The 14181-nt window shown below is 50.1% G+C and overlaps 1 protein-coding gene across 1 annotated transcript in view; it reads left to right on the top strand.

Annotated features, from left to right (window-relative positions):
* Positions 1–14181, top strand: part of LOC143822002 (uncharacterized) — a 38036-nt gene that overhangs the window by 16840 nt on the left and 7015 nt on the right. The window contains exons 20-33 of the mRNA XM_077306583.1: positions 265–403; positions 824–1014; positions 1232–1423; positions 1997–2198; positions 5019–5166; positions 5703–5817; positions 6096–6347; positions 7590–7838; positions 8371–8571; positions 9179–9346; positions 10090–10239; positions 10874–11053; positions 11773–11986; positions 13106–13189. Coding sequence (XP_077162698.1) covers positions 265–403; positions 824–1014; positions 1232–1423; positions 1997–2198; positions 5019–5166; positions 5703–5817; positions 6096–6347; positions 7590–7838; positions 8371–8571; positions 9179–9346; positions 10090–10239; positions 10874–11053; positions 11773–11986; positions 13106–13189 — 2485 coding nt within the window. The remainder of the gene's footprint in view (positions 1–264; positions 404–823; positions 1015–1231; positions 1424–1996; positions 2199–5018; positions 5167–5702; positions 5818–6095; positions 6348–7589; positions 7839–8370; positions 8572–9178; positions 9347–10089; positions 10240–10873; positions 11054–11772; positions 11987–13105; positions 13190–14181) is intronic.

Genomic DNA, 14181 nt, shown 5'->3' with positions numbered 1-14181 from the left:
TCTGCCTGCCTCTAAGTAGTGACCCAGGTATCCCTTGGTGGTCTCCCATCCAAGTACAAACCAGGGCCGACCCTGCTTAGCTTAAGAACATAAGAGAAGCCCAGTTGGATCAAGCCAGTGGCCCATCTGGTCCAACACTCTGTGTCACAAAGTGGCCCAAATTCCAGATGCCGGGAAAGCCACTGTGGGAAGGGACTTCCAGAGTTGAGGGTTTACAGCTAAAAGGTTCATCTAGTCTAAAAAAAATGAGTTTTCTCCCTGCAGGTAAAGTACAGGAGCAAATTAAAACCTGCAGAAGAACTTTGCCACTTCCTGGATGTGGCCTCAGCCCAGGAAACTCAGAGGAGGGTCCGGAGAGACCTGAACGCTCTGTGGAATTCTGAACAATACCTGCAAACAAAATGTAAGGCTGGATGTTGGGGTTGGGGGAGGGAGGTGGGCATTTGGTACGCTGTCCTATCCTTCCATGTTCTGCGCTTCCCTGAGGACAGCCTCTCTACACAATCAATTCCCTTTTCCTCTGGAGTACACAGGAGGCATGCTGCCGGAGTCTGCAACAATGTCATGAGCCTCAGGAGAGACTCACAGGGTTTACTGGGATGGCAATTAATTTCTCAAAAAACAGAACATCCACATTCATACGGGATGAGCCTTCGGTCCCCAAGCCATACCTGAAGGACCTCTTGAGTCTTCCTGCTGACATGCAGAGGACAGAAATATTGATGGATGACAGTTTTAGATCTGGTCTCTGCTAAAAAAAAACTCATTTGGAGATCCTTGGGCAAGTCACTCTCTCTTCAGCTCTGTTATTTGGTGCCTGCAGGTGACAAGGACGAGCGCGATCAAGAGGCCAGAGTGATGCTCTTGCTCAGGAAGGTGTTGGAAAGGCTGGTGCAGTTCGTCAGAAAGGTCCAGATGGAAGAAGGACGGATCCAGATGCAGCTGAAGGAAACCGAGCGTGGGTGGAGCAGAAGCGTCCCCACCGAGGAGTCCGTCAGGGAGAAATCCAGAAAGGTGACTGGGAGGAAGGATGCTGCTTGTGCAGTAGAAGCCCAGTGGCTCCTCACACCTGGCAGCCACTTAGAGTGCCCGTCACTGCCAGTCTTCCCAGTCTGGCCCAGCTGGTTAGCAGCACCTCTCTTGGCTGAGAAGTCCCAGGTTTTACTCGGTGGATCCCAACGGATGAGACACGCCCATCCAATTTGCAGACCTTTGCTGCTCTTCCTTCCAGATCACCCTTCACCTGGTGGCCGAATTCCAAGAGCACATTGCTAAGCAGCAGGCCAGCGTGGAGAGCGCGTACTGCAGGCTGGAGTACCTCCGATACCTGTCAGATACTCAGACCCTGCAGACGAAGGTGCGGTTTGCCTCTGAACGGGAAGAGGCAAAGCAGAAGTGGCATCAGAAGCAACAGGGGATCCCTGTGGGTTTATTCACCGTGTCCACGTGCGAAGGATGGCGATGGGGAGACCTAGGGGGTTGTCCAAAAATGGAGTTACACCCCTGGCCATTCCTGCTCCCTTTCTATGACTTGACAGCTTCCTCCCCCAGGCTAGCTCCAACACCAGAAGCGAGTCTGGTTGGAAGAAAGAAAACACTTGAAATAGTAAATGCCAAAACATCCCTCCCCTGAGTCCTGTTTCCTTTAATCTAGAAGGGTCTTTTTATTTAGTAGTGATCATGTGCTACAAAAAGGAATACTGCTCATTCACCAGAGAGGAGCTGTGGGTTAGTAGCAGAGCCTCTGCTTGGTATGCAAAAGGTCCCCGATTCAATCCCCAGCAGTTCAAGGACCAGGCAGGAGGAGATGGGAAAGAGCTCCGCCTGAGACCCTGGAGATCTGCTTCCAGCCTGAGTAACTACTGACTTTGACAGACCAAGTGTCTGATTCAGAATACGGCAGCTTCGTGTGTTCATATGCTGGCATTTCCACCGCAAGAGATTGCCCGCAGTACACAGCAGGTATGCTAAAAGTTGCTTCTCTTCTCTGGCCCAGGATCTTCTTTCTGGATCAACTCAGTGTTTTGTGAACTACCAGAGCACGGGATTTTACAACATCATCAGCACTCCCCGTGGAAGTTGGGAGGTGATTAATCGCAAACTGATCCCGCTGCTCAAGACTTTGGTTCAGAAGCTGGAAGAAGACAAGAGGGATGCCGAGCCTCCAGAAATGCTTCTGGGTCTGGAGTCCGGAGAAGGTACAGCCTGCAGTTTCAATCTTTCAAGCAGGAATCAAGAGAAAGAAGCCGTTCTGAGAGGCCCCTTCCTGCAAGGAACTGGGCAAGGACCTTATTCCTTGCGCAGATGACCCGAGAGAGAGAGAACCGAACAGAAAAGCCAAGTGCATCAATATACACCAAGGGCGAGGGCTTAATTCTGCAGTCATCAGCCCCTGTGATAAAGATTTGTAATAGGACAGGATCGGCTGTGTTAAATTGGATGTGACATACACACACACGAAATAATACCTTTTCTTTCCCTTTGGGAGGATGGGGAGAGAGAGAGAGAGCTTTTTTCATTCTAATTTTATTCAAAGGTAAACCTGGACAGCCCAATTTTATCGTATCTCTAAGCAGGGTTAGATGTGGCTAGCATTTGGGTGGGAACCAAGGTTGTAATGCAAAGGAAGACCATGGTAGCACTACCTTCTAACCATAGAGTTTTGCTCCAAAACCAGAGTATCACACTCCCTCCCTGGTGTGCCAACGTCACTTCTGTGTTAATTTGCAGCATCCTGCTGTTTTTGGGGGGAGTTGGGGGAGGCAAGGTGTCTCTGGAAAGTAGGGAGCCCCTGCCCTGACCAGAGGACCTCATAACCCTTAATACATTGTCGCCAAGGGGACTGGGGTGAAAAGCTATTCGATGGTGTCGATGGCTACCTGAGTCTGCAGGGGCAAACCCCAATCACAGTTTTGCAGCCCCCCATGATTTCAGTGCGATACTCATAGGCAAAATCGCCAGTGGACACTGCTCTTGGGCTCTTCCCGTCCTTCTGCCCCAAACGGCAGGATTTTAACATGGGAGACTCTGAACCCTCTTCCTCTAAACTGCTTCGCTCTGCATTAATGCCCATGCAATTAATTCGAGAGTATAAACAGAGCCTGCTAGTGCAGAATGCCTACCCTCAGCTTGGCAGCTAACGGGCCGTGCAACAGACAATCGATCGCAGTCCTTCTCCCCTGCCCTCCCCTGAGCCCTCCCATTTATAAATTGTGATGCAACCCGACTCTTAGTTACATAAGAGATTTCCGCAAAGGTTTGTGTACAGATGGGAGGAGGCTGGAGTTGGCTCTGGGTAGAGTTTGGCTGCGAAGACACATAACTATGAAGGGGGAGGATCTGTTGACATGGCCAGTGTGGTCCCAGGGAGCCGCCTGGCTTTTACAGCTCCCCCCCCCCCCGCATGTGTTTCTGTCTCCATCATGGGGCTTTGGAGCTCAGGCCCCTTGCAGATCAAGTCTGAGATGCAGCAAGAGGCAGCGGTGTTGGCACAGGCAGAGCTGGGGCATTTGATGGATTGCCAGAAAGAACTTGTCACCATTTTAGGGGGTTGCCAGAAACTACCTTTCCATGGGGTCAGTCATCTCTGCTTTTTCAGGCCCGGAACCCAAACTTGGCCCACTTTGACTGTGCACACCCATCTTTGGTTCTGGTTTCCCCCCCCCCCTTCATATAGTCTCTTCTCTCTGTGTAGATAGAATCATGGACTTGGAAGGGGTCATAGAGGCCAACTAGTCCAACCCCTCCTCAATGCAGGCTCAAGCCTCAAGCATCCCTGGTAAAGGTTTGTCCAGCTGCTCAGCCAGTGAGGGGGAACACACCACCTAACCAGGCAGAAAATTCCACTGCAGAATGACTGCAAAACAACCTTTCTATCCATCACAAGACCTTCTTGTGAATCCCTGCCTCTCCCCTCTTCCTCCTCCTATGGGGCTATCCTCTAAGGGGCCCTGGGCTTAGGGTGGCCAGCTCTGGGGTGGGAAATAGCTGGAGATTGGGGGGGGGTGGAGCCTGCAGAGGAGAGGGCTTAGGGAGGGGAGGGGGAAGGACCCCAGCAGGGTCTAATGCCCTGGAGGGTCCACCCTCTGAGGCCACCATTTTCTCCAGGGAGACAGATCTCTGTCATCTGGAGATCCGTTGTAATAACAGGAATCCTCCAGGCCTCTCCTGGAGGTTGGCAAACCTGTCTTCTGACCCTGACACCCGGCTTAGCTATGCCGGCCTGCCTCAGGGTCCCCGCCCAGCTCATGATTCCTTCAATTTCCTTGGAATGCAAACCTGAAAAATATGGCCTGAACTGGGAAAAATTCCAAAAAGGCTCAAAGATTTGTCAGCACTTTCAAAATAATTGGTGGTGATTTAAATATCGAGAACTGCATTAAAGTAATTAATACAAGGCAGATTTTTTAAAATGATCTTGCCTCTCGCGTGCTGCTGCATCTCCAGCCGCTATCGATCGCCGTTTCCACTGCAGCGTTTCAGCTCGACTCTCTTTCTGTACTACATCCCCAGAGAAACCCATGGGGGGGGGGGGATCCATCCAACAAACCACAGGAAGGGAGGGAGATTTGGGGGTCTAATTGCCCTCCTAGGTCTCTGAGTGGCTGCCCTGCCTTCCAGACTACCAGCCCTGAAGTCCACACGCACACAGGTTAGGAGTGCCAGCCTCCAGGTGTGACTTCAGGATCTCCTGGAATTACAGCTCAGCTCCAAATTACAGAGAGCAGTTCCCCTGGAGACCCATTTTAAAGCTGGGAGATTTCACAAAGTCTACAGCCCCACCTTGGGATGCCAGCTCTGGGTTGGGAAATACCTGGAGACTCTGCGGTGGAGCCAGGGGTGGTCAGAATTTGGGGCAGAGAGGGACCTCGATGGAGGATCATGCTATGGGGTCCACCTCCAAAGTTGCCATTATCCCCTGTGGAACCAATCTCTTTAGTCTGGAGATGAGCTGTAAAACCAGAGCATCCCCAGATCCTACCTGGAGTCTCTTGTGTTCCCTCTCCTTTCTCTTGAAGGCTACTCATCGAGGAGTACCTTGAAGGTCTCGGAAGCCTTCAGATCTGAAACAGGGCAAGAAGCCGCTCCACCAGCCCTGCTCTCTCCAGCGCTGCCATCTTTGTCCACGGCACACAGATCCCAACTCCTGCAGGAAACCCAGCTGAGGTGAGAAGGGATGGACGGGGATTTTCTGTTTTCTCAGAGCTCAGCTTGATCTGGAAGATGGATTCAGGTCCGTTGCCGGTTTGGTCTGAAAGAGCAGGACAAAGTTTGAGTCCAGGGGCACCTTTAAGGCCAGCAAAGTTTAATTCAAGGTATAAGCTTGACACGAAAGCTTATACCTTGGATGAAATGCAAGTACTCTGAATAAAATAAAAGCTTATTCAATTGCAATAAAACACGTGTGCATGTGTGCAAAAGCGCATACCTGGAATCAAGTACATTGAATAAAAGGAAACTTTATACCTTGAATAAAAGCTTGTACCTTGAGTAAGACATAAGTGTCTCCACCTTCTGCAGCCCTGCTTCAGAAGGTGGAGACCCCTGAAGGCTCTGAAGATGACCATGGAGGTGGGGGAGATTCTTAAGGAAATAGGTGGCTTTTCAGCTATGTTGGCCCCAAACCATATAGGGCTTTGAAGCAATTTTATGAATATGCCAATCCTACCTGATAGAATTGTGTTTTTTTGGGGGGGGGGCAGAATGTTCCTTGAGAAGCACGCCAGTGAAATGGTGCACCTGGAGTTGTCCCTACTGGCCAAGGAAATGAACATGATCTCTCACTTCTGGGACTCGTCCAAGGGGAAGAGATGTGCGGTAAGACAGCTTCATGTTCTACACTGGGGGGGGGGGGTGTGGGAAAGAGAGTTCGCTTTTTGGAGTCACCTCCGCCCAAATTGCCCATCCTCACACTGCTCATATTTGCAAGTTGTACTCCTCAAATTTCCTCTAAAGGTAAAACAAGGACCAAGCTGAGATATTGGTTTGTCTAATAGATCCAACTGGAATTGTAGAAGGCAAGTTAGAATATTTGTGGATTTGGTACCATTTTTGGCCTTGACATTATGCAAACCAGAGTTTTTCTATGGCTCCAGGAAACTGCAAGCAGCATGGAGTGGCAGGGCTTCCTGAAGGATCTGGCTGACCAGCACCTGCAAGCCGAGCGAGAGCTTAGCCAGCAGCACTGGGAGGAGCTGAAGGGGGCTGGACTCAGCCCCAAGGAGTTCACCCTCCAAGAAGGCCTTTTGTTTTCTCCGGAAGAAATCCTGCAGTCCTTGGCATCACTTGTGGCTGACTTGCAAAAGGAAGACTCCACCTTTGGTGTAGACCCTGAGCAACAAGACAGCGTGAGTCCTTTCCTGTGCCAATGGAGGCTGGCTCCAGGTTTCAGGGGCCCGTTCCCCTCCCTTCTCCCACAGACTTCCAATCTGGTGAGCTGAGTGATTCTGCACTCCTCCCCCCACATTCAGCCAGCTGGGTCACCTTGAACCAGTCACAGCCCTGATAAAGCTGTTCTGACCGAGCAGTAATATCAGGACTCTCTCAGCCTCACCTGCCTCACAGGGTGTTTGTTGTGAGGAGAGGAAAGGGAAGGCAAATGTAAGCCACTTTGAGATTCCTCTGGGTAGAGAAAAGCAGCATATAAGAACCAACTCTTCTTCTTCTTCAGTAATCTCAGGGCTCTCTCAGCCTCCCCTCCCTCACAGGATGTCTGTTGTGGGGAGAGGAAAGGGAAGGTGAATGTAAGCCGCTCTGTCTTCTTGGGAACCCACCTTCTCCCTGGTTGATGGTTCCTCCCCTGCCTGCACCCCCCACTTCCCAAAGAAGCCTGATGCTTGGCTGAGCCTCACCTGGGTTTCTCCCCCCACATCTGCATCCTCACAGCTTCTTGTTCACAGGTGTCCTCTTTCACTCAATAGGAAGCTCAGCCTTTGGGGGCAAGCCTTGAGGGGGACTCAGTGGCCCAAATAGCACAAGCGGCAGCAGTCAAGATAGTGAAACAAGAAGCTTTAAAGCAACAGAGGATCCAACATGTCTTGGATGCTTATAACCATCTCCAGGTACCTCTCAGCTCTTCTTCCTCTGCCTAGTTCCTTGAATTAGAAATTGTTTCATGTCTACCCCACTTTGGCCAAGCGTGTCTCTTCCAGGAGAGACGCTTGAGTCCCCACTGACTGATGGCCATGGGCATGGAGAGCTTTGAGATAGATTCATGGGGGAGAGGTCTATCAGTGGCTACTAGCCATGCTGAATAAAAGGAGCCTCCACATTCGGAGGCAGTAAACCTTAGAACACCAATACCAGGAGGGAAAGACCTCAGCTTTTATACCATCTCATTGGACCTCCATAGTATCTAGTTTGGTCCCAGTGTGAAATACGATGGTAGACTAGATGGACCACTGGTCTAATGTAGCAGGGCTTATGATCTTATGAAGGCCTCAGCCTCTGTGCCCTGCTGTTGGCCCTGCAGAGGAGCTGGTTGGCCAGTACATGAGCCAGGGTTCTGGACTAGATGGACCCTCACTGGTCTGACCCAGCAGAGCTCTTCTTATGTTCTGATAACATGGGTTTTCTGTTTTGTGTCCCAGCAATGCCTGTGCCCCAAAAACATACTGCAGGCTCTGGACCACCTTGGCTACAGAGTCACAGGAGAACAGGTAGCCCATGAAGTGGCTCAGGTGTCTGAAACGCAGCTGGTGGCGCGAGCTGTAGCTTTTGTTCAGGAGCACCACTTGGAAGGGGACTTCCTGGTTCAACTCAAAGAAGGAAATGAAGCTGAACTGTGGCAGCTGCAAACACTGATCAAAACAGAGCTACAAGCACAGATAGAAGCAAAGGTACAGAAAGAGCTATAGGGAGGGAGGGAGGGATGGATGGTCCAAAGCTCAGGATTCACCTGGGTATACCCCTGCTGGTAGAACACCACCTTTGCATGCAGAAAGTCCTATAGACAGTTGCAGGATTTCTGAGAGTAAGTGATGGAAAAGGCCTTCTCTGCTCAGGACCCTGGAGAGCTGTTGCCGTTCCAAGGAGGCTGGAAAGAGATGGAAGATCTGATTGGGGAGGAGTCAGTATTGGGCTTGTCCATCCAAGGGCTTGAACAAATGTATGATCAGACATCTTATCTCATCTTATTCATCCATAAAATACAGATGGCGGACTCATGCAGCACTAGGGAAAACCAAATGGAGGCTGAAGGATTAGAATCGTAGACTCATGCTGCTTGAAGACCACCAGTGAGGGGAAGCTCACTACCTCCTTATGTAGCCGATTCCACTGCTGAACTACTCTGTAATATTTTAATGTATTTAATAAAAAGCAATCCTAAATTGTTTCTCCCATGCCTGCAAACCCGTTTGCTCTCCCCAGCTGCAAGCAGAAGAAGCAGAAGCAATTCGACGGGCTGAGAAGATGGCGCCAAGTCCTCCCACTGCACACATCATGTATTTTCTCCTGACTCAGAGGCATCTCCGGCAAACGGTCCATATCTTGGGTGGTGACCTTCGGCTCCAGAAAACAACCACAAGCCCTCCAGAGGAAGATGGCCACCCAGGAGACCTCCCTGTGGAAGTAAGAGTTTGGCTTCTTCAATCTCAAATCATTGAGGGAGGATTTCGGCACAGACTTAGATATTTCATCATATTTCATGGTATTTTATGAAGAGGTGTCTTTGTTCTTCTTATCATTTTTAATCCATGTTTTATGATGATTTTAATAATGTTGTAACCCACTTTGAGTCCTCTTTGGAGAAAAGTGTGTTAACGAGGGCATACATAAACAAGCAAGATGAAGGGATAAGGTATTGCTTAAGTCTGTAGCGTCTATAGAAAGCCTGGACTGGTTTCCACGGGAAGCGAGGCCTTTTCTGTTGTAGCCCCAGGACTTGGCCACGAATGCTTATTTCTTCTCCCTCTGAGATCTGCAAACAAGCAAGGCAGTTGAATGTCTGTAGCAATTTTTGCCTTTAAAAAGGAGTGGACAAATTCGGGGACAACATCAGCCGAGCTCTGATGGATCAGACCAATAGTCCACCTAGGCCAGCATCCTGTCTCACACAGTGGCCAACAACAGGGCATTGAGCGTTGAGGGGGTTGAGTGAGGCTGTGTTGCAGGTACAGTGATTCACACACACACACACACACACACTTGACCATGGTCCTGCTTTGCTGTGTTTCAGGGTCCACAGGTGGATGACGATCTGAAATCCATCTTGCAGATGTTGAAGGAGAGAAGGGGGTATGCGCGCCCACTGCTGGAGCTGAAGCAAACCGTGCAGATGTTGCAGCTGAGGGAGAGGCAGTTTCAGGAGGTGGCCCAGGCATTGAGGGGACTCTCTTCAGATCAGGTGAAAGAACCAAAGAGCTCCCAGCTGGGCTGCTGTGGAGTGGAGGGTGTGACGAGACAAAGCCAGCAGACAGGCAGCAACCACGGGTGTCACCATTGCTCATATCAGTCAGGGAGGCAATTGGGATACATCAGCTGGCCTGGCCTATTGGTACAAGGCAGTTTTTTGCATCTTCCCGGTAGCCCGGGTTAGCAGATGGCACATGGACAGAACTCCACCTGTTGACTTTCCAATAGCCCAAGAGCATCACACACATTCAAGATACTGCTGCCGTACTGATACTACAGATAGACTGGGGCCTAATAGATTCCTTCTCCCAAAGTAGCCCCCCCACCCAACCATCAGAAAGGTGGCTGGCAGTCCAAAGGAGCAAGTCTTTCTCCATGGTGGCCCCTCTTGCTTGGAAATTCCTGCCTTAAGAGGTCAGCCAGGGTTCCTCACTAGTGGTATTTTGTGCTAAGTATACACCAGATTGTCTGGATGACTGTGTGTGAGTAAAGTATTTGTTTATACAGTGCTATATGAGTAATCAAATGACAATTGTGTGAGAGGTCCCTTCCCACCCGTGGACCCTGAAGAAAGGCTGCCCCCCCCAAATTAAAGCAGCAAACCTTAGCTGGCTCCTCCAAAGACTGGTACTATGCAATTGCTGAATTCTCTGATTGTGAGCAACCAGGTGCTCTCTCTATCTTTCTCCTTTTCTCCCCCTCTCTATCGCACTTAACGTTGTGTTTCCCTCGCAGCAGCACCTGGATGACGCTGACCAGATAACCCGAGAACTGCAGGAGTTCAGGCAGCAGAAAATCCAAGAGCTGAAAGAGCAGCTGCGGATCTTGGCCCTACAGAGGCAAAGAACAAGTGAGAGCTCCTCCAGCAGCGCAAGTCCCTTCTGGGTAGGACCACGACAAGCCATTCGATTCATTCTTTTGCAGGGAGGATGCCAGGGGTAGTCAAACTGTGGCCCTCCAGATGTCCATGGACTACAATTCCCATGAGCCCCTGCCAGCATCCGCTGGCAGGGGCTCATGGGAATTGTAGTCCATGGACATCTGGAGGGCTGCAGTTTGACTACCCCTGCTCTAGGAGCACCGCACCATGCTTCTATCCAGATATATGGCTGGAGAAAAAGTGAAGCCACATTTTGGAACGCTGGGCTTTTACCCTCGATTGTCTTACAGAGTGTGGCTAAAAATAAATTTCACCACAAGGGGAAGTCAGTAAAAAAACATGCTGGGGAAATGACAGGAAGAAGTCACCACTAGATGTGTTTTTTGCATCATCTGTGCCCCTAATCCTGAAAATGTTTGCAGATCCCTGAACGAGAAAAAGGTTCTCAGCATGTCCTTTCCTGACGACTAAAGAACAGCAGCCCACCTCCACCTGCCATTGGGAAAGGTCCCAATCTCAGGAAGGGATGGGAACTTGAAAATTGATTGCTGGCAAATGAGACTTCTGCCATTAGCACAATGTTTGTGAATTAGGGAAGGGAAGCTACTGCTCTTGTGTCTCCCCCCCCCCCTGCTGCAGCTTAAAAGTCCCATGTTAGAAAAAGAAGGGAAAGAAAGGGCAAGGAAAGAGAGGCTGGAGGTTTCCCAAGAAATGCGTTTGGAAGAGCTGGAAGAATCATACCGGGGGCAGGTATCAGCTGAAGGAGCCAAACTGCAGGATCAGCTGGAAAGAGGAGAGATCCAAAGACACACCAGGCAGGTGAGAGCACGGTTGCAAAGGGCATGGCTTGCTGTGAGAGGATGCAGGAAAGGGATTGGACCCTCTGGAGGTTTTAAGTCTGCACGTGAAGCCGCCTTATTCTGAATGAGACCCTTGGTCCCACCTGGAGGTCTTTCACAACATGAATCTACCTGACCATTTTAATTAGAGATGTGGGGGATTGAACCTGGGACACAAGCAGACGCTCTTCCACTGAGCCATGGCCCCTAATATCCACTGACGAACCTCTGCTCCTTATAAGAACGTAAGGGAGGCCATGTTGAATCAGGCCAACGGCCTATCTGGTCCAACACCCAAGGGCCATCAGGAGGTCCACCAGGAAGTCCAGAACTCCACAAACCCTCCCACTGTTGCCCCCCCCGCCAAGCACCAAGAATACAGAGCCCAGCCAATCAAATCTCCAGTGGCCAATCAGAAGCCTTGCTGGGCAAAAGTTACACTTGGCCCTGCTCACTTTCTAAAAACACTTGGTGGATACCAGGAAAGGCGTCCATAGTCACCATCTTGGGGGACCCTGCTTTATCATGCTGCAGACTGCAGTCCGTGGCAGCTTCACACAGGAACCGGTTCTTTGGAAGAGGCATGGAAGCACCTGCAAATTGTCCCTGGGTTTCTCCACCACCCAGACTCCATGAGGCTGGGCCAGAATGCAAAAGCTCAGCTCAGACATCATCACATTTCATCCTTCTTCTTGTTAGACACTCGTGAGAGAACACGATGAGACGGTGACTTTCCTGGACAAGGCGTTTCACCAAGATGCGGGCAAACTCAGAGGGAAGGTGGAGAAGGAGAAAAAGAAGAAAGAGGCTCGTCGGAAAAGCCGAAATGCCCTGGCCTCTGAGGCTGCCTCTTCACGGCAACAAGGACAGCCTGATCCGGCTGAAGACAGAGACCTCTTCCTATTGGCTCAGAGTAGGTCTCATTGGCGCTAAATCAAATGTTCACCAGATCTCACTTTTTCCTGGGGGAAGAGTCTTCCATGGGCCTTTTGGGGCTGTTATTCAGTTAAAATTGAAGTTAGTAAACAGTAAGAACAGCAGGAGAGCCCTGCTGGATCTGACCAGTGAGGAGCCATCTAGTCCAGCATCCTGTCTCCCGCAATGGCCAGCCAGTTCCTCTGCAGGGCCAGCAACAGGGCAGAGAGGCCGAGGCCTTCCCCTGATAAGGATGTCAGAAGAGCCCTGCTGGGTCAGACCAATGGTCCATCTAGTGCAGCCTCCTGTCTCACACAGCAGCCAACTAATGCTTCTGGAGTCCCATCAACAGGGCATGAAGGCTGAGGCCTTCTCCTGATAAGAAAATCAGAAGAGCCATGCTGGATCAAACCAATGTTCTCTTTAGCCCAGCATCCTGCCTTACACATTGGCCAACCAGTTCTTCTGGACAGCCAACAACAGAGCATAGAGGGCAAGGCCTTTTCCTCATGTTGCCTCCTGGCTCTGGGATTCAGGGATTGAATTGCTCTGAATGTGGAAGTTCCTTTTAGACCCTCTGTCTAGTAGCCACTGATAGACCTCTCCTCCATGCATCTCTCTAATCCCCTTTTAAACATGTCTATGCTCATGGCCATCACGACATCCTCTGGGAGCCAATTCCACATTTTAAACCCTAGCTGTGTAAAAAAAAATTTCCTTTTTTTTTTGCCCTGAATTTTTTGCCCATCAATTTAGTTGGGTGGCCCTTAAAGATGAACATTAAGACCCCGATGCCATAAGGGGGGAGCCAGCAGGGGTTGTGACAGCAGCAACTGATTATAGAACAATTACCTCATATCAGCCGGCTGGTTTACTTGGTCCCGATTTCATGGATGCACCTCTTGTGTTGCTAAATTCCTGGAGGGCTTGTGCCAGCCTAGGTCACTCCTCAGTCCCTCTCCCACGAAGAGTGACAAGAATATGAGTGCCATTCTGCTGCTCTTCGCCTAGGACAGTTGTGGCCATGAGATTTGTAGTCCATGGATACGTGCAGAGCCACAGTTTGGCCACCCTGACCTAGGATCACACTAATGGGATTCCTTTGCCTTCCTTGCAGACATCGCAATCTTCAGGCAGACCGAACTGCTGGTGACCACAAGGATCACTCTCCTGAATCCTTGGATCAGGTGCTTGCTGACCGGTGAGGCCTCCCGATGGATTTCTGCTGTGTCATTTGCAAACATGAGGCTGCCTTATAATGAATCAGATCCATAAAGACCAAGTTCTCCAAGGTCTTAGGCTGAGGTCTTTCACATCCTCTGTGACTTAAATCCTTTTTAAAACAGGAGATACTGGGGATTGTGCCTACAACTTTCTGCATGCCAAGCATGCAACTTTTCTAGAGATGTGCACAGACAGATGACCTGAACCTGCCTTCACTATACCTCTGAAATGGGTCTGCTTTTGTGTCAAAATCGCTGTTGGACCAATAAATCCTCCAATGATACCTGCGTATGTTATTCCTATTTATATAGACTCGGATGACGCCAGCAGCCTGAAATCTTCCCAGCTCCTTGCTCTTCTGAAAGACATGAATGTCCAAATCCAACAATGTGCTGCCACAGCTGGACTGCTGGACCCCTGCTGGCCGGAAAATGGTAATTTCCTTGGCATTGCATTGCACTGTCCGGTCTGCCAAGACTTGAACTCAGCACCATGGACAGTGTCTCACATGCTGAAGGAAGCTTAAGGATTCTGCAATTGCCTTCACAATTGCCTTCACAACTACAGACGTTGGGCTGTCACACACACACTCCTTTCCTAAAATGAGCTCCATCATAAAGGAACAGGATAACAGGCAGTTTAGACTGTGTAACTTTGACTGCTGTGTGCTCAGCACCAGCAGAAGAATTGTTGTTTTTTGTACCCCTCTTATAACTATCCAAAGGAGTCTCAAAGCGGCTTACAATCGCCTTCCCTTCCTCTCCCCACTACAGACACCCTATGAGGTAGGTGAGGCTGAGAGAGCTCAGAGAGAACTGTGACCAACCCAAGGTCACTCAGCCAGCTGCATGTGGAGGAGCAGGGAATCAGACCTAGCTCGCCAGATTAGAAACCACCACGCTTAACCACTACACCAAGCCGACAGGTCCAGTAAGGAGGCAAGGAATTCTGTGCACAGATTATATCTGC

Source organism: Paroedura picta, chromosome 12 (genome assembly GCF_049243985.1).
Source record: "Paroedura picta isolate Pp20150507F chromosome 12, Ppicta_v3.0, whole genome shotgun sequence".
Lineage (NCBI taxonomy): Eukaryota > Metazoa > Chordata > Lepidosauria > Squamata > Gekkonidae > Paroedura > Paroedura picta.
Note: the sequence above shows the minus strand (reverse complement) of the source record. Positions and strands in the feature narration are given on the sequence as shown.